Genomic DNA, 24,222 nt, shown 5'->3' on the forward strand with positions numbered 1-24,222 from the left:
TGCATATTCTTTCTTACCAGAAAGTGTTAGTGACTGAGGATTTGAAAGTTCGATTTTTATGAACTCTGGCAGTTTGCTGGGTGAAAGAACCTGAAATGGAAAGGACTAGAGTAGTCAAGATATCTAGTCTAGAGACTAAAACAAGTTCCCTGTAGAAAGAATGGGGAAAATGAGAGCTATTTGGGGGCATAAGGTCTGATGATGGTATCTGTACTTCCTCTCCTGCTACTCCTTCCACTTTTCTCCTCTTTGTAAGTCAGCAACAGTACTAATGGATTAAATGAATAGGTTTGTGAATGAAGGAGAGGCTGTGGTTATTAGTTTTTGTCTGGTTGTTTGGTTTGCTTTTTCAGGGAGAATAAAAAAATTGTAGATAAAATTAGACCGAAAGAATCTGGGGTGTCAAGTGCTCTAACTTTTATGTTTGAAAACTTCATTCTTTATTCTTCAGAGATCCCCAGCTGGGTGTTTGCAACAGAATCATCTACCGAGATAATAACTAATCCAGAAAGGTTGAGTTAGAATCCCCTGAATAGTTGGATTTTAGACAGTGTTCGGTATGTTTTTGATATGTTCACTTCCTACTGAAGAACCCATTTTCTTTCTGATAATAGATTTTGAAATTCTTGTTTAATTATTTTCCTTTTCTGGAGATGTTTTGTATGTTTCTTTAGACAAATGTCTAGATGTTAAAATGTAAAGGTGATAGAGATAGCAAAGAATGGGAAAGAAGGCTGGTGGTGACAATTAAAAGTTTATGGAGTCAGATAGCCTCATTTATAATCAATCAAGAATAATTTGTTCTTACAAATAAAAGTTAGACAAAACCACAATCTACCTCAAAGGCTAAATAAAATTGATAGACCACATATAAAATGAGGAAGGACATTTGGTATCTCTTTTAGTCTTTTGTGTTAACACTGAGAAATTACTTTTTTCCCAATCTCTTGCTATTTAATTTTTCTAACTTCTAGACTTTCTTTCCAAAGAGACCACCATATTCTTATAGTCAGCTCCCCCCAACCCCTGTTCATTTTTGTTTCCATTGTTCAGTTTTTATCTAGCAGAATTTATTAGGGATATTACGAGGCATTTGGGTTGGATGTAGCTTTTAAATACATGCTAAGCTTCTTTTGATCCAAAGTACTTATTTACATTGTTTGGTAATAATCTGGAGAAGATAAACATTAATAGTTTTAATTTGAATATGTTTTCTTGTAGCAGAAAAAGAAAACTAAGACCTTCAACCCACCAACACGTAGAAATTGGGAAAGTAATTACTTTGGGATGCCCCTCCAGGATCTGGTTACAGCTGAGAAGCCTATACCACTATTTGTTGAAAAATGTGTGGAATTTATTGAAGACACAGGTAGGCTAGAAGAATCAATACATGAGATTTGATTTATATTTTCATTTTTGCTACAATAATAGTTTGTTAAATATGATATGTTAAAACTGTATTTGAACCTTAGCATTCTCATTAGTGTCCTCTTAGTCACTCTGAAGGTAGCTATCTCATACTTGAACTTTTGTTACTCGGTAGTGAAAATCTTTTCTCGAACATAATAAATAGCTGCGTTGAAAGCTAAGGTGTTAAACTTACCTAATTCTGGAATTTATAATAACTTCATCATATTAAGAGAGTGCTACTGTGATTTGAGTCACTAATTAAAATATCTTTAATATTTTAAACTTGATACTATTTATGTTACTTACTCCTCACATGGATAATTTTCTTTAAAAGTTAAAGCCATAATTATACATTTATAAATGGCAGTTCATTCTGTGTGGTGTTATTATTTATTCAGCACTTATCACTTGATATTTTATATGGTACAAATTATGTTTATAAGGAATGTATACATACCTCACAGTTTTAAAAACAAGTTTGTGTTTGTTTTGTTGCAATATAATAAACATAAAAACTGAGAGTGGAGCTAGTAAGAGCTGGAGAATAGATTTGAAAAGCTATACTTGAGTGTATTTTATTTTATTTATTGTTTTTGAGACAGAGTCTCACTTTATAGTTACGGAACTTTCTTTATAAACCAGTCTATCCTTAAATTCACAGAGATCCTCCTGTGTCTACCTACCTCCTGAGTTCTGGGATTAAAGGCATTTGCCAACATACCTGGCTATTGAGCATATTTTAAATGAACTCAAGTTAACCATGAGCCTGAGTGATTAGATGAACTATAGTTATAAAAAGTTTAAAAACATAAGTTCCATCAGTTTTAGCCTTATTGTAACACTTTTGGATATGTATAAGCATTGGGTTTTGTGGTTGTTTTGTTCCTTTTTGGTTTTTGTTTTGTTTTGTTTTGTTTTGTTTTTTGTCTTTGAAAAACTACTATAGCCATGTCTTATCTAAATAATCATGCTCAGTTTTACTCATGAATGCCTTATCCTTTAGACCTGTTCTTAGCTTACTTCTGTACATACTGCTTCATCTATTTGATGAGGAATGACTTATGGATTTAGTAAGGGTTACAATATGGAAAAATACTGTTATTTGCCAGCATAATTTATTTAGATAGATAGATAGATAGAGAGACAGAGACAGAGAGAGAGACATATATATAGCTATATATAGTTATATATATATATATATATATATATATATATATATATATATATGTATGTATGTATGTATAATTAAGACAGAGTCTACATTTGGTCTGCATTTAATTTTTCCTTCACTAAGCACTTAAGTGAGTTTTAGACAATTTTCTTATTTGGCTTTAAGACAGGAAAAACAAATGCAAAGATTTTTCTAATATTAGCTCTCTGCTTTGGAGTTAATGATTTCTCATTTTCTGTAGTAATATATTTAGGCCTTGTGAATATGACATTTGTTTGTTGTTTTGTTTAGGGAAGGAATTCTGTGTATCCTACTCTGACCTTGAACTGTTAATACACGTACTTGTAGTTACTTTGGGTCAGTTCACTAGAAAGTAGGAGAAACTATAACTAGATTCTTCGTATCCTACATCCACATGAGACTCCCAAGTTTTCATATGCTGTTTAATTTCTTTAAGATAAATGGAGGAACTTGCATTAGGGCCGTGTAAATGAGGATATTCTATATGAAGGAGATAACATATCTGCAGAGTTCAGTTTTGATAAAAAGCCTTCAGTCTGGCTGAATGTTAATTTTATGACAAAGTTTTTATACATCTTTAGAAATGATTATAACTTTTTTTTTTTTTTTTTTTACTCAGTTTCAAGTATTGGTTGTTTGGTTTTCAAGTAAGCTAATCTTGACTTTCTGAGGTAGATACCACTGGTTCTTAATGTTTTATACTTTTTATATATTGCTGGATTAAATTTGCTAAAATATTAAAGATTCAGATTACTGTTTAGTCTGATACATAGTAGGAATTATTTACTGTAGCAGGAGATTTCACTCAGCTCACTGTTTATTAAAAGATATTTTCAGAATAACTTGCAGTTTCTGGCTATAGGAACTTGTCATACATGTGGAATATTCTTCTAGTTTGAAGAGAATTTTCCATACATGTGTGAGGCTCTTGACTGTGGCTCTCCATTTCTGGTGCTGTGCCCCACAGAGTAGACATCAGTCTTTCTGACCTCTTATCTATGTCTGCTGGACTGTCACAGCTCTTAGGTTTCCACCTCCTTTCCCTGTCGTCTGAAGACTATCCAGGCAGTAAATTGGGGCATTCAGATAGTTTATCTCACTTACTTTTCCCTATGGGTAAACAGTTTTGAGCTGGGGATTTAGTACTTTTAAAATGTTGAGGTTTTTTTTTAACCCCACTTTTTAATTGTTTGCTGTGGGAGGTTAATTTTCATGCAGTTAATCCATATGGTAATATCCATATTAATGCAAATAGAATCACAGTAAAACATGTTAAATGGTTTCAAAGTGGTTTGTTTGCTGCAACTATGTGCCTGTGGAATGTCCAGGTAAAAGACAAGTTTCTGTTGGATACGTGACTATAGAGCTTAGGAAAGTGTTTTGGTTTTTAGATGCTATCTTGGTGATTGTCAGTATATAAATATTAATGTAAACTTTATGTTAGTAGGATTCAGGATCAACATTTAGAGTGAGAAGAAAAGTTCAAAATGTTGACATACAATGCAAAAGAAAGGCTCTAAAACTAGAGATGAAAATACGGAATCATACTTATCAACATCAAATAACTTTTTTTTTTACAGTATATTAAGGTAAAATTCATGAGTTTAAAACTAACCATATGCCGGGCGGTGGTGGCGCACGCCTTTAATCCCAGCACTTGGGAAGCAGAGGCAGGCAGATTTCTGAGTTCGAGAGTTCGAGGCCAGCCTAGTCTACAGAGTGAGTTCCAGGACAGCCAGGGCTACACAGAGAAACCCTGTCTCCAAAAACCAAAAACAAAAAAAAAAAAACAAAAAAAAAACATATTAAAATATACAACCCAGTAATGCAGTAATGCGTATTGCATTAAGTATTGTAGGCCATTCCTCATCTTGTTTCAGAACACTTTTGTAATGCTAAAGAAAACCTTATGCTTATAAGAGTACCCTACTTTCTCCAGCTTACCAATCTGCTTTCTGTCCCAATGGATTCATTTATTTATCCTGGATATATTATTTAAGTTTAGGCATATAATATATGAAGATTTTATCAAATTTCTTTAACTTAACTTTTTTTTTTTTGATTCAACTGTGTTGTAGCATGTATCAGTGAGATTGCCAGATTTTGTCTCCTTTATTATTTGCTAGATACATTCAGGTTCTATACTGTAGTATAGAAGGATTTGTTCAAGTGTTTTCTATTATTTCAGCATGTTCCTAGAAGAATGGAATTGCTGTGTCATTTAGTAACTAATATTTTTACGGTACTGTCAGACTATTTTCCATAGTGGATATTTTTCTGCATCTTACTAACAATGTATTAAAGGTCAACACTGTTTACATCATTGCTAACTAACACTTCTGTTCTGTATGCTTTTCTGTCTTAATTGTCACTACTATTTTTCTTTTAATATGGATTACATTTTACCTATTATTTTGATAGTATTGCCATAAACGGTATTGTTTTTCTTCAATTCACTAATGCTTGGTTTTGTTTTTTGGTTTTTTAACTAAATTTTTTCATTTATTTAACTACTTCTGGATTTTTTTATTGAAATACTGCCATATACAGTGTTTTAAATTTTGATCCCGTAATTTGGCTGAATTTTTTTATTAGCTGTTAGTTTTTTGTATGTATTCTAGTAGGTACAGTTTTACTTCTTTATATTTTATATGGCCTTGTTTCTTTTTATTGAATTTCTAATGCGCTGGTGAATCTGAGTGTGAAAACAGTACCATTGTTGTATTTCTTACCTGAGGGATAGACAGTTTTTGTCATCATTGGGTTGCCACTGGGGTTTTTCACATAAATACTACTTACCCTATTGAGGAAACTATTCTCCTGTGTTAGTTTTCTGCCATAAGACTTTTAGAAACTGCCTAAAATAAAACAGCAGTTATTTTGTCAAATCTGATGGCTAGGATTCTAAAATTACAGCATCAGCAGGATTAATGCTCTGTCTGAAAAATCTAGGTAGAATTCTCCTTTGCTCTTGACTTTGGTCATGATTCCTCTTGTTCCAGGTGTGTCACTTCAGTCTTTGTCTTTGGCATTCTCACTGGATGTTTGTTTTCTCTTTTTATTTATTTTAAAAGTAATTGTTTTTATTTATTTTGTGTGCGTATGTGTGTGGGCATATGCCCATAAGAAAGTCAGAAGGTGAGTTGGGAAGTCGGTCCTCTCCAACGACGGAACGCAGGCTTGACCTGAAGCATCATTAGCCACTGAACCATCTCACTGCTCCATTTTGTCTGTTTTATGTTGGTATCAGTCAAGTTGAGTTATTAAAGGGTCACCCAACTTCAGCCAATATGACCTAATCTTGATTGATTATATGCAATAATCAGAGTTATCTTTTGAGGTTTATGGGGTAGCCTTATATTACTTTTCTATTGTTGTCATTCCCATTCCCCCACCCCCCCCACCCCCCCCCCCCCCTACCCCCCCCCCCAAAAAAAAAAAAAACCTTCAGGAACACAGATTTTTACTTTATGTTTACAAAGGGATAGATTCCTCATGGCAGAGATGGCATGACGTGGTAGCAAGGTAGCTTTTATGTCTTTTCTTTCATTTTGGAACTCTGAAAAACATAACAAGAATTACCAGGATCCATTCATAGATCTTCCATTATTGGTTTTGGTATGCTTCTTTAAAATCGCTTTTTACCTATGTTTATGTTTCATGCTTTTGTTTGTCTTATTTTGCATTTGTTTTGGTTTTTGTTTTGTCTGTAGAATGTTTCTAAATTTATCTAATTTGTGATGAAATTCTATTTTTACTGGCATTTTTTTGTAGTGCTGAAATATTTTTAACATATCACAAAACATATCACATAGTGACAGTTATTAAAGAACTATTTCAGTTGCTTTTAAAATTCTATTCTTTAAATAACCCCAACTCACTATTGGATAATTGTCAGACAAAAGTTGTAGTTACTGTCACATGAATTTAACAGTGAGGTGCTGGGGCTAAAAGGATGATGGCTCATCAGTCAAGAGCACTCGAAATAGCAATAGAAAATACCAATTAATCCATGAAGAATAGGCTAAAAATCACCTGTGATTTCATAACAGATAAGTTTTCTGTGTGTTTTCTGCTATATAATGTACATGTAAACATACATAACTTTTCCAAAAAGGAAAAGTAAATTTACTGTTCTGTAGTATTTGTCATACCTAAGCAGTTTTTAATGTGACATGACATTGATCTTTCGAGTTGCTTTTTATGGTTTATCCTATCACATTCTAATATAATGATAATTTTAGTTTTAGTAACCTCCTAATTCTGAGTGTTAGTCTTTATTTTTTTTTAAAGATTTATTTATTTTATTTATGAGTACACTGTAGCTGTCTTCAGACACACCAGAAGAGGGCATCCAATCTCATTACGGATGGTTGTGAGCCACCATGTGGTTGCTGGGATTTGAACTCAGGACCTCTGGAAGAGCAGTCAGTGCTCTTAACCGCTGAGCCATCTCTCCAGCCCCGAGTGTTAGTCTTTAAATGCTCAGTATTTTTGGTAGTTGTCCTTTTATGTCAAATGTATATAAAATTGCTATCTGGGCCTCAATGATAGGAACCTTGTAGAGAGAAGAAACCATTCATCTGCATCATTTGAAGACATTTCAAGAGGATATCTGTTATCCATTGAATAGGACAAACTAATGATTTTAGCTTGGTCGTCATGTAACTAAAAAATTTATTTTACTTTCTTAGTTATATCTTATTATTTTTAAAACTATTTAAATTCTTTAGAAATTTCACTTGTTTTTATACAGTGTATTTTGATCATATCCATCCACCATTACCTGTCATCTCCCCAACTTGATACCATAATTTTCTGTTCTATAATAGTATTACTCCTTTGTGTGTATGTAGTTAGCAAAGAATTTTTTTGGTTTGTAAGAGGTGTGTGGTTACCCTCCTCTGCATATTTTTTCCTGAGAACTTTATGAAAAATTAGGTCTTTGTAACTTTGAGTTTATTTTTGCGCCAGTACTGTGTTGATTTTAGTACTCTGAGTCTGTAGCATAATTTGAAATCAGATACTGTGATGCTTTGTGACTTCTTTGTCATCTACTGGCTCTGAATTTGAATTGTCTGTGTTTTGAAGGTTTTATTTTCTTTTGTTTTTTTAAGATCTTGGCATTCATTATTAGGTTATCTAATTAAAATCAGTATTAGTTCGCTGCAGCTGTGATAAAACTGTCTTAGAATGTCTATTGCTGTGTTAAACTACCACTACCAAAAAGCCATTTTGGGAGAAAAAAGTTTATTTCATCTTCCAACTTTTGGGTCACACACTGAGGGAACTCAAGACAGGAACTCAAAGCAGGAACTTGGGGGCAGGAACAGAAAGAGGCTATGGAGGAATGCCCCTTATTGATTTGCTCCTGAGGGTGCTTATACACCTCAGGACTACCTACTCAGGGGTAGCGCTGTGATCCAGTTACCTTGGAACCTCCAGCATCAATCACTAATTAAGAAAATGCACCACAGGCCAGTCTGGTGAGAGCATTTTCTCAGTTGGAGTTTCATCTTCTCAAACAACTCTAGCTTTTATGAAGTTGAAATAAAATTATCCAATACAAACGTGACCTAAAATGACTTATAGAAGAGTTTATTTTGGCTTAATGTTCCCAAAGTTCCATCTTATTGGGGAGGCATGGCAGTAAGCAGCAGGAAATCTGCTCACATAGGAAGCCAAGAGCACAAATCTTCAGACACAGGCCCCAAGGGGGTGGCGGAGAGTGAATTGCAAGTGGTGGTGCAAAGCTTTAGATCTGAAATCTGGCTTCTAGTGATGCACTTCTGCTCGATTGTACTACCTAAATGCACCAGTGCCACCAACCCTGGGCCAAGGGTTCAGATGTCTAAGACTAGAAGGAACATTTTTCACTCAAATTACCACAAGATGTTTAAGTACTCCTAGCTTTAAACATTCTTCTCAGGTCTTCCTTAGCTATATCTCCAGTGTTCTGGTTAAGCTATGCTTTCCATTTTAATTTGTTTAGGACATTTTTAAACCGGGGGGCGGGGGGGGCGGCCGGGGGGGGGGGGGCACGGATGGTTAAGGTGTTATTGTTCAGTCTCTTTATTTATGTAGTTTCTGAAATTTTTCTTGCTGTTGATTACTAATTCTCTTGCCTTACGTTTGGATAAGATAGAAGATTTTAGTTGTTTTGTATTTAGTAGGCCTTGATTTGTGCTCTAGGATGTGGTCTCATTTAAAGAAGGTTCTCTGGACTACTAAAAAGACTATATAGTCTGTACCCGCTAAATGGAATTTTCTGTGTATATGGTTTTACCACTGAGTTTCTTTGACTTTTAATTTGAATGGCGTATTTAGGGGAAATGGAGGTATTGAAATTACCCATTATTGTATAAGGACCTATGTGACCTTTTATGTCTGTCATTAATATTTCTTTGAATTATAAAATTGGGAACTCCATTTATTGCATATATACTTATAATTATATTTCTTGATTAATTGATCTCTCTTATCTCTTCTGAATAATTTTAGTTTAAAGTCTACATTATCAGATACAAAATAAATACACCAGCTACTTTTCAATTCTCATTTGTTTGATCCTAGTGAATCATATATCATGAAGACAGTGGTTAGATTTAGTTTTTTGATCTTGTCAGACTGTCTCTGTCTTTATTGGTAATTGAGGCTATTTACATATAAGGCTACTATTTTGAGAGATGTTTACTAATTTTTGTGATTTTGAAGGGTAGAATCACTTTTCTGTATGGTTGGATTATTGATTGGTCATTGATTTCTCCCGAAAGGTTTTCTTGCTCAGTATTGAATATGATGAATTCCTGTTGTGAAATTTATGCTTCTTACGTGCTTATGATCAAGACTTCCTTCTATGACTATAATATTTAAATCTGTACAGTGCTGGCTTGGTGTTCGAGATATTGAACCCTTAGTTTATATATTTTTTTCAAATGTCCTTATTTATCAACTTTAAAAGATAGCTTTGCTGAATATAGTCATCTTTGTTAGCTGTTACTTCAGGACTAGAAATAAATTATTTCAGAATTTCTTGACTTTTAGGGCTGCTAATTTCTGATGTGTTTGACTCTTTGAATTGATGTTTTTGCTTTATCATTTTTTTTTTTTGCTTAGTATTTGCGATTGACTAGAGTTAGAGCAAGGTTCTGATTGTTCAGGATTCCAAGTGCCTCTTCTTTTTGGATATTAATTTATTTCTCCAGATTTGGGGAATTTGTTATAATTTCACTTAAGTAGACTGTCTATGTCGTGTTTAAGCTTTATACCGCAGAAGTCTTGGTCTTGGTCTGTTGATTATATTGTAAATTTCTTAGATGTTAGTCATTTTTCTTTTATTGATACTTTATCATAGAAGGTACTGAATTCAGTCGGGTGCTTTTCTACATGAATTAAGACACGGGTGGATTTGATTTTTGTGGGTTGAATTTTTTATCCTTGGATAAATCCTGATTGGTCTTGATGTATAATCATAATATCCTGAGTTCAACTGTTCTTCCTTCCTCAGCCTTCTAAGTAGCTGATACCACAGGTACTAGTGTCTTGATGAACCTTCCATCTCTTTACATTCAAATATTTGTGCTATTGATCCTGTGATAGTATCTTATAGGCTGCATTTTTTTTTGTTTGTTTTTAAATCAATCTGTTAAGAGAAAAGGAGAGTTTTAAGTTAGCTTTTTAGTTGTTACTAGGGGATTTTTAAGTTAGCTTTTTAGTTGTTACTAGGGGATTTTTAAGTTAGCTTTTTAGTTGTTACTAGGGGATTATAACTATCATCTTAACTTTCTTGGTGTTTTTAGAGATAGAATCTCACCATGTAGCTCTGACTGTCCTAGAATTCACTATGCAGGCCACCTGTCTCTACCTCCCAAGTACTGGGATTAAAAGTATACACCACTATACCCAGCAGCATATTTTAAACTTTTTAATGGTCATGTTTTAATTCAGTTTAACTGTTTCAAAAATAAATAAAACCCATTTACTATTTTTGCCACAAATTATATCTTTGCAAATTGTGTGTCTGTTAATATAAATATGACAAATTGATGTATTTGTGGTATAATAACCATAACAAAAAGAAAAAGTTCTACCTCCAGAATGGTAGCTTATAGGTGGCTGCCATACCCACCTGGTTCTGGGGATTGGAACTGTGGTCCTCAGTGTTGCATGGCACAAACTTTATCCACTGAGCCATCTCCCCAGTCTCTGATTGTAGAGTGTTAAGTATTTGCTTACAGTTCTTTTAGATTTTTAAGGTCATGAGTTGAAACAGCTCTATAAATCAGAGCTGCAACACTTATGGCTTATGCTCTTAACTATGTATCTTTGTTGTTGTTTTATGTTTTGTTATTGTTACTACTTCAGTAGGTCCCCTGGATAGTTAACATCTCAACTTGATTTAGTCTATACTATACCTAGGAGATGAGTATATCTGAGGAAATTTCTGAATTACATTAATAGAGGTAAAAAAAGACCCACCCTAAATTGGATGGAAGCCATTCCCTGGTCTAGAGAGGATTCCAGACCTTGTAAAAAGAAGATAAGCTTTGCATTAGCTTCTGTCCCCATCCCCCACCTCCCACTTCCTGACATGTAGTCAGCTGCCTTCTAGTCCTGCTCATGTGACTTACTTATCTTGATGGACCTTACCCTCAAACAGTGAACCATAAATAAAAATCATTTTTCCTCAAGGTGTTTCTAGTGGGTATTTTGTCATAGCAATGATAAAAGAATTAATATACTCCTTTCTCCAGTTAGCACATCGAAAAATATTTTTAGGCATTTCCAAGTAGTCCCTGAAATGCAGTGTCTCCCCAGAAAAAAACAAAACAAAACAAAACACTGCATGCTATGAAGCACCTTGAGGGTGACAGGACATTGCTAATACTGTTAACATTTACAGTGGAGTACAAGAGTGTGTTCTGCTGTACTATAATGTATAAAGAAAATACTTAGTGGTGATAGTTACAGTTTTAAAGTGCTATGGGAATTCTGAAGAAGTAGATTCTAAGTGGAAATAGCAAAGAAAGTGTCAATGAGGAAGTGGTGTTTTTATTGGTGTAATGATCTAGAGAAACAGTGTGATATTCATTTGGTAAGTGTTTGTGTTTGTAATGCAAATAAAAGGAGTTGGAAAAAATACTACTGGCAGTAGCTCTCAAAAAAGAATTAGCTATTAAATCCTTAGCATTAAGTGGCAATCTGTTCTTTAGAGATACTATTGTTTATAGTATTAACATGCTTGAATCTGAAGGGAAAGAGATTAGGCCTGGTTTTTTTTTTCTTTTCTAACTTAACCTGTTTCATATTTCTATCAGTAGGAGGTTAATATAAGAGTTTTTGTTTTGGTTCTATAAAGTTTTTTTTATAAGGCATTAGTTTAGCTGCTATATGAGACTGGTTCAGTGTCAGAAGGCATGCAGTCGAGAATTGCAGAATAGAAAATGGTGGCAAGCACTAACACTACATCCACATGTGATATTTCATTAGGGAAACTAGCTCTCTTATGTTCAACTATCTCTACCCAAGTGGATACGTTTGGGAGTGTGTGTGTGTGTGTGTGTGTGTGTTCTCATTCATATGTTCTATAGCTCACCTGTGTGTTTCTGATGTGGATGTAGGGGCCCAAAGTTAATATCTAGTGTCATCCTTAATCACTCTGTTCTTAATGAAGTAGAGTCTTTCACTGAACCTAGACCTTGCCAATTCTATCTAACCTATCTAGCCAGCATGCACTAGAAATCTCAGTTCTATCTCCAGAATGGTAGCTTATAGGTGGCTGCCATACCCACCTGGTTCTGGGGATTGGAACTGTGGTCCTCAGTGTTGCATGGCAAGCACTTTATCCACTGAGCCATCTCCCCAGCCTCTGATTGTAGAGTGTTAAGTATTTGCTTACAGTTCTTTTAGATTTTAAGGACATGAGTTACATAGAAAAGAGTACACTGATTTTACAAGTACATCTGTATATGCATTTTTGACAAATGCATACACCTGTCAAGAATCATCTTCACTTTTTTTGTCCTTTCCTGATTTTCTAGCCAACAGAAGCAATTGCTTTTGACAATTGCCTTAGGATGTCATATAAGTTAAACGTATATTCTCTTGTTTTTGGCTTCTTTTGTTCATTTATTTATTTTTACTTGTTTATTTTTCGAGACAGGCTTTTGCTATTGAACCCAGATTGGCCTTAACCCCATGATCTTTCTGCCTCAGTTTCCAAAGGGCTATGATTATAAGCATATACCACCACATCAAACATAATCTGATTTCTTTCACAAAACCTGAGTATTTATGAGACTAATTCATGTTGGTTGTGTCAGTTATAACTCATAGTTTTTATGACGATGACCTTGTTCTCATAATTTTTCTGACAGTAAATTTTTGTTCATTTTATCTTCACAGATTTCCGAGAGTTGAAAATTTCCCCAGTAGAATACTTTGTAAAGCATGAAATACTTTTAACCAGACAAATAAAAAAAAAAATAGTATGCTGTTCTGTGCAAAGGCTCTGACATACTACCCCAGGAATGATACTAGACATTAATTTTCTAATATTTCTCTAAACTATATTTTGACTGGTTGCTAAAGATTTAGAAGTAAGCATATTCTTTGTACATAGATATACGTGTTTATAGAATATGTTTGAATTTCTTAGGATTATGTACCGAAGGACTATACCGTGTTAGTGGAAATAAAACTGATCAAGACAACATTCAAAAGCAGTTTGATCAAGGTAATTGCAAAATAAAATTGTCTTACTGTTTTCCATGTTAGAATTTTACAGTAGGAAATTTGCTGTTTTTATTTAAAACTTATAGAAATGGATATGGAGAGGAAAGCATTTAAAGTGTGATTAGAAATAATAAATGCATAGTAATTGCCACAGTAAAAAGTATAGAAGAACTGGGAAAAGTCTGTCGTAGCACTAACAAGAAAATACTGAGCCTACCATGGTTGGTGCATAACTTTATTCCCAGCACTGAGGAGGCAGAGGCAGGAGGATCTCTGAGTTACATGACAGCTAAGGCTGCATAGTGAAATATTGTATTTAAAAAAGGGAGGGAGAGGGGGAAAAATAAAATGTTGACTCTTTTAGTCGTCTTAGGAAGGTTGATATTAGGCAATTATAAGAGAAAGTGGAAATATCAAACTTAAAATACATTTAGAATAAAATATTTGAAACAGTTGAGTAAAGAAAGTACAGTATTAGCTATATTTTCATGTGTGAAGGCTAGAAGACAAAGAATTTATTGAAAAGAGGATACTCAGAATTGAAACCGTCTGTTGTAGGCAATAAAATTTATAGGTCTTATTTAGAAATAATAAGAATCTTTTTTTCATTATGCTAAGACTACAGGGATTTAGGTAAAGCAAATATTTTGAGGTAAACTATGATATAATATGGTCTATGTACTGTTTCTTACCCCACTTTATATTTTTAATCCAGTAAGCTGTCTTAAAACAATAACAGAATCTATAAAGCCAGTGCCAGAATTAGGAAGGCAATAAATTTACATATGGTGGATTAGTAACTATTGTATTAAAAAAAAAAAGTACTATATAAAAGTCCTTTTTTAATGTAACAGACAACTAATCTTTAGGAGCAAATTCATAAGTGAGTTCCTGACTAGTAAGGAACTCCATGTGTGATCAAAGATAAAGATAAAAAATAAAAATTACTAGGGGAAAGTAAGTGAATATTTTTATAGTCTTTGACTGGAAAAGACCTAAATTTGGTAAGAAACCTTGGAAGCATAAATGAATATCAATCAAGGCTGCCTAAAAATGTAAAAATTCTTAGTGAGAATATAAAAACAAAATCTTCAAGAAAGTATGGACTTAACCAAACAGATTAAACTATTAGTATATATTTGAAAATATACTAAGATCCTAACATTGACAAATTTTTATTTTAAGATTGTATTTATTATCAGTGACAAAGATTGTTGTTAATGTAGGCAAACACATTTTGTATTCCTGTTGTGGGTACGTTTTGAGTGGTATTTTTTTATGTTAAAATTCAGATTCCTTTGTTTTGGAAATTGTACTTCAAGGAATTTGCATTTGCATTCCAAAAGCCTTTGCATGAGCCTGTTAAAGGCATTTGTTGCACTATTTATAATTTTAAAGGGAGGGGAACCACCCATGTGTCTATAAATGTTGAATATTGTGATGAGGTAGAACAATTATGTTTGTTAAAATGACAAAACGTCACTCACTGAGTGGTGTATACATGTGTATAAAAAGTATGCTATGTTGCCAAAAATATTCTCTATTTTTTAAGAAGTATTAGAGAAACTGTATTTTATAATGTCCAGTTGGTACAAGTCCTCTAATAGTTGGGGCTCTTGAGTTCAATTTAATCTTGCCACTTACTGTCTGCCTCAGGCAGGTTAATCTTTCTAGATCTCATTCTTTTTTCATCACACAGTGGAGATGAAAGAATAAGTAGGAGGCTAATTAGATAATGATTGACCAGTAAGATGTGTAAATCGGTCATGTTTTCTTTAAGTGATCATAAACAAAGCTCAAATGAAGCATGCATGGGAATAATTTTTTCTGATCTATATTTTTATACTTAAGTGACTTGTTAATATCAAATAAACCTTATGATACACCTTTAGTATGTTCCTTTCTTGTTCTTTAAATCAACCCTTTACTGATAAGGTAATTATTTAACCTGTTTATTTAAAACATTACAATGTAGAGTTTAAACATCCAAATAGAATTGAGATACATAATTTGTATTGTTTGTCTATTTTTTATGGTCTTTTAAATAGTCTGTGTATAAGCAGGAAATTAGAAAAGCAGTATATTAAAATTCTTTAATGCACTATATGCTGGTATGTAAAATACAGTTTGTTGATAAAAATGCTTTCTAGAACATAGGGTTGTCTCTTCCTGATCTGTGTAGATTGCTGGCTTGTGAGGAAAGATAATTAATGAGAAATGTCTTTTGGCAGAAAAGTACCCATTCAGTTTACCATTAACCAGTAGTAAGTTAAAATTTCATTCTCTCAACTAAGTTTTGATTTTTCTTACAGATCATAATATCAATCTAGCATCAATGGAAGTGACAGTAAATGCTGTAGCTGGAGCTCTCAAAGCTTTCTTTGCTGATCTGCCCGATCCTTTGATTCCATACTCACTCCACCCAGAGCTATTGGAAGCAGCAAGTAAGCATAAACTTTTTTTTGCCAGGAGTAGGGTGCAGGAGTGAGGAAGAGTGATGATGGTGGTTTTTGAATATTGTTTGCCAGAATCATCTATGCACTAGAATTTATAGTTAAAAATTCACTTTATTAGAAACTATGTCTAAAGGTATCCACCAAATTTAGATAGAATCAGGGTCCCCATAAATGACCGTAGGGATTTTGGTTTTAGCTACTCTCACAGATAATGAGGGGCAGGGGAAGTGTGCACTGAGATCAGAAGAGGCTGTTGGGTTTCCTGTTTTATTACTGTCCACCTTGTTCCAAGACAGGTCTGTTCTCCCTCTCCCTCCTACTCCCACTCCCGCGGTGAAGCTAGATTTGCAGCCAGTAAGCGCCAGGATCCTGCAGTCTCTTCCTCTTACCCTCACAGTCCTTGGGTTACAAGAAGCTATTCATGACCCAGCTTTTTACATGGGTGGTAGAATCTGAACGTAGGTCTTCATGCGTGCTTGCTAGATAATTTAAATGTCCCTAAAAGATGAGAATTTTTTAACTTGCTAAGTAATTTAGGGTTGGGCAGGTATGTCACAAAGATGACGTACTTGATTCAAAGTATATTCCTAGTTTAACATCAGTCACTCAATATTTCCAAAATGCACATATTATTTATCTGGAAAATGGAATCTAAGTCCATTTGGGCATCAAGAAACCTAGTGCTTAATTTGCATTGGAGGCTAAAATTAATGCAATTTCTAGGTTTTTTCCTTTTAAGAGGTCTTCAAATTCTTTTAAATGAGATTACTTTTATTTTAGAAGTTCTCAGTTGTTTGGTTTTTAATTAAAATATAGTTCTGAGCCAGCAAGGTGTCTTTGTAGGTAAAGGTGCTTGCCACCAAGCCTGACAGTCCTGAGTTCAAGCCCCAAAGACACATGGTGAAAGGAGAGAAATAACTTCATCAGGTTGTCTTGTGACCTTTATTACATGCATGGTGGACATGCCTTTCCCCTTTTCCACTTCTACACACATAAACTAGTGAAGTGTAGAAAGGAAAAATAAATTTTAAAAGAGGGATAGAGAGATGGCTCAGCAGTTGAGAGCAGCACTTCCTGCTCTTGTGAAGACCTGAGTTTGTTTTCCAGCTCCTATTCAAGGTAGCTCACTACCAACTGGCTCCAGGTGGTCCAACACCTTCTTTACTTCTAGGGGACCTGCACTTGAGTAACATACCCCTCCCTACAAAGACATACACAAAAATTATAGAAAATAAAAATCTTAAAAATAAAATCTCTTTTTAGAAAGCAACAATTTTTTAAAATTTGCAATATATTGTTACAATATTCATATTCCCAGATGTTACTTCTTGGTCATAAACACTAGCCTTGGAAAGGCTTAGCTTAGAAGTAAAATGTGACAAATGAGAATTTTTACTACTCGATAATTCTACCACAATGTGAAGGTGAGAGAACAGAAAATAAATCTCTTATCTCCCATTTGTTGCAGGACTGTATTCTAGTTGTCCTGTTTTATAATTGCATAAACTTGAAAAATAACTATATTAAATGTGTATGTAAGGAAATATTTTGGTAGAGGAGATTACAAGTAAGTAAACTGGATAACTATGGCTTCAAGGCTATATTGTGCCTGTCACTGGCTTTGGAAGTCTTAAAACTTGATGACATATTAAAATAAAAACAATTTATGTTTCACAATTTCTTTGAAGGTGCCCATTATTCATTTATTACATGTTGTCTGTAACTGACTACTTTTGTTGTTCAACTGTAGGACTCAGTAGTTGTACCCATAAAGCCTGAAATTCTTACCATCTGTAGCAGGAATATTAAAGAGATTAACATCCTTATAAGTAAATAGGTAACTTTAAATAAATTCATTCATGTATATATATATATATATAACAGTCTTAATTTTTGTAGTATATATTAATTGAATATTAGTATCAGATATTTGTTAAGTTCATTAATTTTACCCAAAAACTTCTCTTACAGAAATCCCAGATAAAACAGAACGCCTTCATGCCTTGAAAGAAATTGTTAAGAAATTTCATCCTGTAAACTATGATGTATTCAGATATGTGATAACACATCTAAACAGGTACTTGCAAATAAAATAAATAAGACTTTGTGTTTCAAACCTGTAACTTTTATAAGGGAATACAGACTCAGCACAAGGTTCTGTTTGGGTTCTTTGTAATGGCTGTCTACATGATCTAATTCATATCTATATGGTTACTATTTTGCACATAGGATCAGTGTTTGTTTCTGTGCTTGTTTAGTTATTGTACTAAGTATTAAACCCAGGGCGTACCATATGCTAGGCAAGAACTCTATCACTGTCCTATATACTCAACCCAACAATGTAATTTTTTTTCACAATTTTTCTTTAGAACTTCTCTTGTGTAGAGTCTTAGAATTTTAGCTGGAAAACGACAGTAGCCAAATAAACTTAAATCAACCTATTTGGAGAGAAATTGGGGTTAAAAGAGGGAAATTGTAAATAGAATAAAACTCTTACGTGGTTCACTTCACCTTGTCTACTATACTGTGTTATATATTTTGTGTATTTCATATGGGGAAATTTTATCACAAACTGTCCTATTATCCAAAACAGGATACTAATTCCTGTATTCATAACTCTATAAATGTATTACAGTTGGAATTTATATTGAAAGGCACTGTAGTATATTAACTAAGACTAGCTCAGACAATGTAGTCAAATAAGTATTTGCAATGTTGTTATAATCATAACCTTAAACAAATTACCCATTGCTGAGTTATAAAAACGAGAAAGATAGTACTTCATCAAGTTGTTCTGAAGACTGGATAGGTGTTTTTGGTTTTGTTTTGGGTGGGGTTTTAAATTATTATTTGTTTATATTTTTATTTGCACAAATATAAGTAAAAATAAACTTTTACAAAACGTTTATTCAAAAAATATCTATAGTGGCAACTTTTTTTTTTTTTACATTTTCTTTTTTTTTTCTTTTTTTTTTTTTTTATTGGATGATTTATTTACATTTCCTATGTTGTCCCCTTACCCCATCCCCCACCACCCCCTCGGAACCCCCAATCCCCTCGCCCCTCCTCCTTCTTCTCTGTGGATGTAACCTCTATCTACCCCCCCCCACACTCCCACCTCCCCACCCTCAAAATTCCCACCCCCTGGGGCATCCAGCCTTCATGAGGTCAAGGTTCTCTTCTTCCACCTATGCCCAGCAGGGCCCTCCACTTTTACATATTCAGCTGAAGCCCTGGATCCCCCCCTAAGTGCTCCCAGGCTGGTGGTTTAGACCCTGGGAGCTGTGGTTGGTTGGTATTGTTGCTCTCCTCATGGTGCCACAAACCCTTTCAGCTCCTTCAGTCTTCACTCTAACTCCTCTATTGAGAACCCCATGATCAGTTCAATGGCTAGTTGTGAGCATCTGCCTCTGAATATGTCTGACTCTTGAAGGCCTCTGAGGAGATATCCATATCAGGCTCTTATCAGCATGCACTTCCTGTCTTCCACATCAGCATCTACCTTTGGTGATTGCACATGGGATAGATACTCAGGTGGAGTGGTCTTGAGACGGCCCCTCCTTCAGTTTCTGTCCCTCACTTTGTCTCCATATTTGCTCCCTTGAGTATTTTGTTGCTCCTTCTAAGAAGGACCGAATCACCCTCACTTGGTCTTCCTTCTTTATGGGCTTCATGTGGCCTGTGAGTTGCATCTTGGGCATTTCAAGGTTCTAGGCTAATATCCAATAATCAGTGAGTGAATACCATGTGTGTTCTTTTGTGATTGGCTTACCTCACTCAGGATGATAATTTCTAGTTCTATCCATTTACCTAGGAACCTCTCGAATTCATTGTTTTTAATAGCTGAGTAATACTCCATTGTGTAAATATACCACATTTTTTGAATCCATTCCTCAGTTGAAGGACATCTGGGTTCTTTCCAGCTCCTGGCTATTATAAATAAGGCTGCTATGAACATAGTTGAGCATATGTCCTTGTTATATGTTCGAGCATCTTCTGGGTATATGCCTAGGAGTGGTATAGCTGGATCCTCGGGTAATGTTATGTCCAATTTTGAGGAACCGCCAGACTGATTTCCAAAGTGGTTGCACCATCTTGCAGTCCCACCAACAATGGAGGAGTGTTCCTCTTTCTCCACACCCTCGCCAGCATCTACTATCACCTGAGTTTTTAATCTTAGCCATTCTGACTGGTGTGAGATGGAATCTCAGGGTTGTTTTGATTTGCATTTCCCTGACGACTAAGGATGCTGAACATTTCTTTAGATGCTTCTCGGCCATTCGAGTTTCTTCCGTTGAAAATTCTTTGTTAAGCTCTATACCCCATTTTTTAATAGGGTAATTTGGTTGTCTGGAGTCTACTTTCTTGAGTTCTTTGTATATATTGGATATTAGCCCTCTATCAGATGAAGGATTGGTAAAGATCTTTTCCCAATTTGTTGGTTGTCGTTTTGTCCTATTGACAGTGTCCTTTGCCTTACAGAAACTTTGCAATTTTATGAAGTCCCATTTGTCAATTCTCGATCTTAGAGCATATGCCATTGGAGTTCTGTTCAGGAACTTTTCCCCTGTGCCCAAGTATTCGAGGCTTTTCCCCACCTTCTCTTCTATTAGTTTCAGTGTATCTGGTTTTATGTGGAGGTCCTTTATCCACTTAGACTTGAGCTTTGTACAAGGGGATAAGAATGGATCAATTTTCATTCTTCTACATGTTGTCTTCCAGTTGAACCAGCACCATTTGTTGAAAATGCTGTCCTTTTTCCACTGGACAGTTTTAGCTCCTTTGTCAAAGATCAAGTGACCATAGGAGTGTGGGTTCATTTCTGGGTCTTCAATTCTATTCCATTGATCTTCCTGCCTGTCTCTGTACCAATACCAGGTAGTTTTTATCACTATTGCTCTGTAGTACAGCTTGAGGTCAGGGATGGTAATTCCTCCAGAAGTTCTTTTATTGTTGAGAATAGTTTTCGCTATCCTGGGTTTTTTGTTATTCCATATGAATTTGAGAATTTCCTTTTCTAACTCTGTGAAGAATTGAGTTGGGATTTTAATGGGGATTGCATTGAATCTGTAGATTGCTTTTGGCAAGATGGCCATTTTTATTATATTAATCCTGCCAATCCATGAGCATGGGAGATCTTTCCATCTTCTGAGATCTTCTTCAATTTCTTTCTTCAGAGACTTGAAGTTCTTGTCATACAGGTCTTTCACTTGCTTGGTTAGATTCACACCAAGGTATTTTATGTTATTTGCAACTATTGTGAAGGGTGTCATTTCCCTAATTTCTTTTTCAGTCTGTTTATCTTTCATGTAGAGGAAGGCTACTGATTTGTTTGAGTTGATTTTATAGTGGCAACTTAAAGAATTCTGCAGAGTTATGTGGCTCAGTGGGATAGCATTTGCCTAAATTCTGGGAAGCCCTGAGTATGATCCCTACCACACGAAAATAGACTGCAATAATCGTAAGACCCAAGTGAAGTTCATTTTAATCTGCTCTTTTAAAGCTTTATTATTGCTATCAGTGGTGATATATAAAATTATGCTATCTTCATAACCCTTCTTCTAAGTCCCCTTTTTAAAAAAAGTCAACTTAATAATAATATAGTAATGGTTGGTATTTTGTTAACACGGTATATAAAAGCTTTAAACCTTAATATAGAGACCAGTGATATTTTGTGAATATATCAGGCTGAATTAAAAATTGGACTTGAAGCCAGGCAGTGGTGGTGCACACCTTTAATCCCAGAACTTGGGAGGCAGAGGCAGGCGGATTTCTGAGTTCGAGGCCAGCCTGGTCTACAGAGTGAGTTCCAGGACAGCCAGAGATGCACAGAGAAACCTTGTCTCGAAAAACCAAAAAAAAAAGGACTTGATTTAAAGGATTATGAAAAGATGACAGAGCAGAGTATATACAAAGAGTCATAATACTGGCCCCCTTCAAAGTTATCTTAGGTATTGTATTCTGGAACTCTCTTTGGCTATGTTCAAAAATAAACAGCACAGCCAAAAGCATATTTGATGCATGAAGAATACAAAGAGGAGGCTTATTTGAACTGGAAAAAATAAGAATGGGAAAAGTAAAAAGATGGAGGAACAATGCCAGGTTATACTAGATAGTACTGGTCTCATTATGACTCATTGAGTAGCTTTAGTCTGTATAATCATACAAAAGTTTGTTTCAGAATATACAAATCTTTTTTCACTATACATACTTTTTTTTTTTTTGCTAGGAGGCCATTCTTTAATAAAAATGCACTATGTGATTTGCAGCCTTTATTGGAAAATAGAGCATAAGCTATTTAAACTTCAGTTTTAAAGGAAACTTTACTGTACAGTTCTAGTTTTCTTTTGAATTATTGTGATAAATACCATAGCCAAATGCAACTTAGTGAAAGAAAGGGGTTTTTGGCTTATGTTTCCCACATCATTGAAGATAAATGCAAGCCAGGCGCTGAAGCAGACTGCAGAGGAATGCTGTTGCTGGCTGGCTCTCTAACTCCTGCTCAGCTAATGGTTTTTATACAGCCCAGCACTCTTTGCCTTGCACATGAATCTTTAGGGAAGAAACTAGCACACAGACATGCCCACAGGCTGATCTGTTGGAGACAGTATCCTGAAGTCACTTTGACAGCTGGAGTTAGCTAGGAGCTAGACTGTAACTTGGTAAAGCCTTTTTTTTTTTTTTAAGTGCCGCATAGTCTCACAAGTACTGAGGACATATAAACAGTGAACAAAATAGTCAAAGCCTTCATGAGGCTAGATTTCTAGGAGAAAGAAATACGTTTCTGACAGATTGACAAGATTGTACTTATAATGTGGAATGATTCTTTGATCATATTCTTCCACTTTTCATATCCAGTGAGTGTCAAGTCCATTTTTTCCTAATTATGTTTCCATTGTCTTTCCCTTACTACAACTTTATTTACTATTTCTCATTCAGGAACTATTAGTGTTAACAATTGTTGCCAACTTTTATTTTTACCCTCCCTTGATTCTGATGCCAAGATGATCTTTCTAAAACATTTTTGCATAAAGATTTTTAGATGTTTTTATTTTGTATGTTTTGCCTATACATCTGTGCACCACCTGTGTTTCTGGTCATACGTGGGCATCAGTTGCCCTAGATCTAGAGTTTCAGATAGTTACTGATCACAGTGTGGGTGATGGGATCTGAACTTGGGTTCTCTATAAGAGCAACAAGTATTTTTAACTGCTGAGCCATCTCTCTAGCCCCAAAGATTTTTCAGTATTTAAAAATAGTCCTTTATCTCTGTAGAATAGACTCTAAAATGATTAACACTAGTTGTACTAAGTGGTTACACTTCCTTCCCTTTTCTCATAACAGCAGTTATTAGCAACTATTAATAATAGCAGGGATCCAGGAGTCTCCGTTTATGGCACATCTTAACATGCTGCCAGTACTTTGAGAGTATGGTACCCAAAACTATGGCCATCTAAGAATTTATGTGGAATCTATGTTATTCAGCCTTAGCACAGACATAATAAATCACAAACATCAGATAGTCACCAGCAGTTTATATTTAACAAGCTCTCCAGAAGGTTCTAATAAATGCTATAGCCACTGTTCTAACTCCCTTTCCCTACCTTACTACCATTCTTCCCACATTCTTCCTTTGACTTAACTTTAAACTTTTACCTTGTCCATGAAGCTTTCCCTAGTTAACCAAATTTCTGATACAGTATCTTCAGTTAGCATACTGTATCCATAACTTTGTAGGTAATCCCAGAGCCTAGCACTTGACTGCTACATAGAAATACCACACTGTACATACTAACTGCCTGCTACTTATTAAGAAATGGTTGACTTTATTCTGTTTCAGTTGAATCTCTTTTAATTAGAACACAATGTTTGGCTGCTACATTTTACTTTAGATAAGTGATTCCTGTGTCTAGGAGTTTCCTATGGCTTGTGTTTTTTGTTTTTGTTTTTTGTTTTGTTTTGTTTTGCTTTGCTTTAGTCTTAAAGATTTTCCTGCTATGCTATCTGGACAGTTTTTTTCTGCCTTTTCTTTTGTACCTCAGTCAGGCCTGGAATCCACTATTCTATTGCTTCAGCCTCCTGATACCTTTGGATTACAGATGTATACTACTAGGCCCAGTTTGAACTATTTCTTTCCTATTTATCTGAATGCAGTAATTCATAGTTTACATCTTTTTTTTTTTTTTTTTTTTTTGGTTTTTCAAGACAGGGTTTTTCTGTGTAGTTCTGGCTGTCCTGGAACTCACTCTGTAGACCAGGCTGGCCTCAAACTCAGAAATCCTCCTGTCTCTGCCTCCCAAGGGCTGGGATTAAAGGCGTGCGCCACCACTGCCCAGCCATAGTTTACATCTTAAGGTTAGCTTCTCATGTGTCTTGCTTACTCAAGACAGTGATAGTGCTTGCTCACATATTTAAAGGACTGGGTAAAAA

The 24,222-nt window shown here is 34.9% G+C and overlaps 1 protein-coding gene across 1 annotated transcript in view; it reads left to right on the plus strand.

Annotated features, from left to right (window-relative positions):
• Positions 1-24,222, plus strand: part of Arhgap5 (Rho GTPase activating protein 5) — a 49,301-nt gene that overhangs the window by 21,853 nt on the left and 3,226 nt on the right. Inside the window, exons 2-5 of the mRNA XM_028757477.1 lie at positions 1,222-1,369; positions 13,260-13,337; positions 15,649-15,780; positions 17,764-17,869. Coding sequence (XP_028613310.1) covers positions 1,222-1,369; positions 13,260-13,337; positions 15,649-15,780; positions 17,764-17,869 — 464 coding nt within the window. The remainder of the gene's footprint in view (positions 1-1,221; positions 1,370-13,259; positions 13,338-15,648; positions 15,781-17,763; positions 17,870-24,222) is intronic.

Source organism: Grammomys surdaster, unplaced genomic scaffold (genome assembly GCF_004785775.1).
Source record: "Grammomys surdaster isolate TR1022 unplaced genomic scaffold, NIH_TR_1.0 126163, whole genome shotgun sequence".
Lineage (NCBI taxonomy): Eukaryota > Metazoa > Chordata > Mammalia > Rodentia > Muridae > Grammomys > Grammomys surdaster.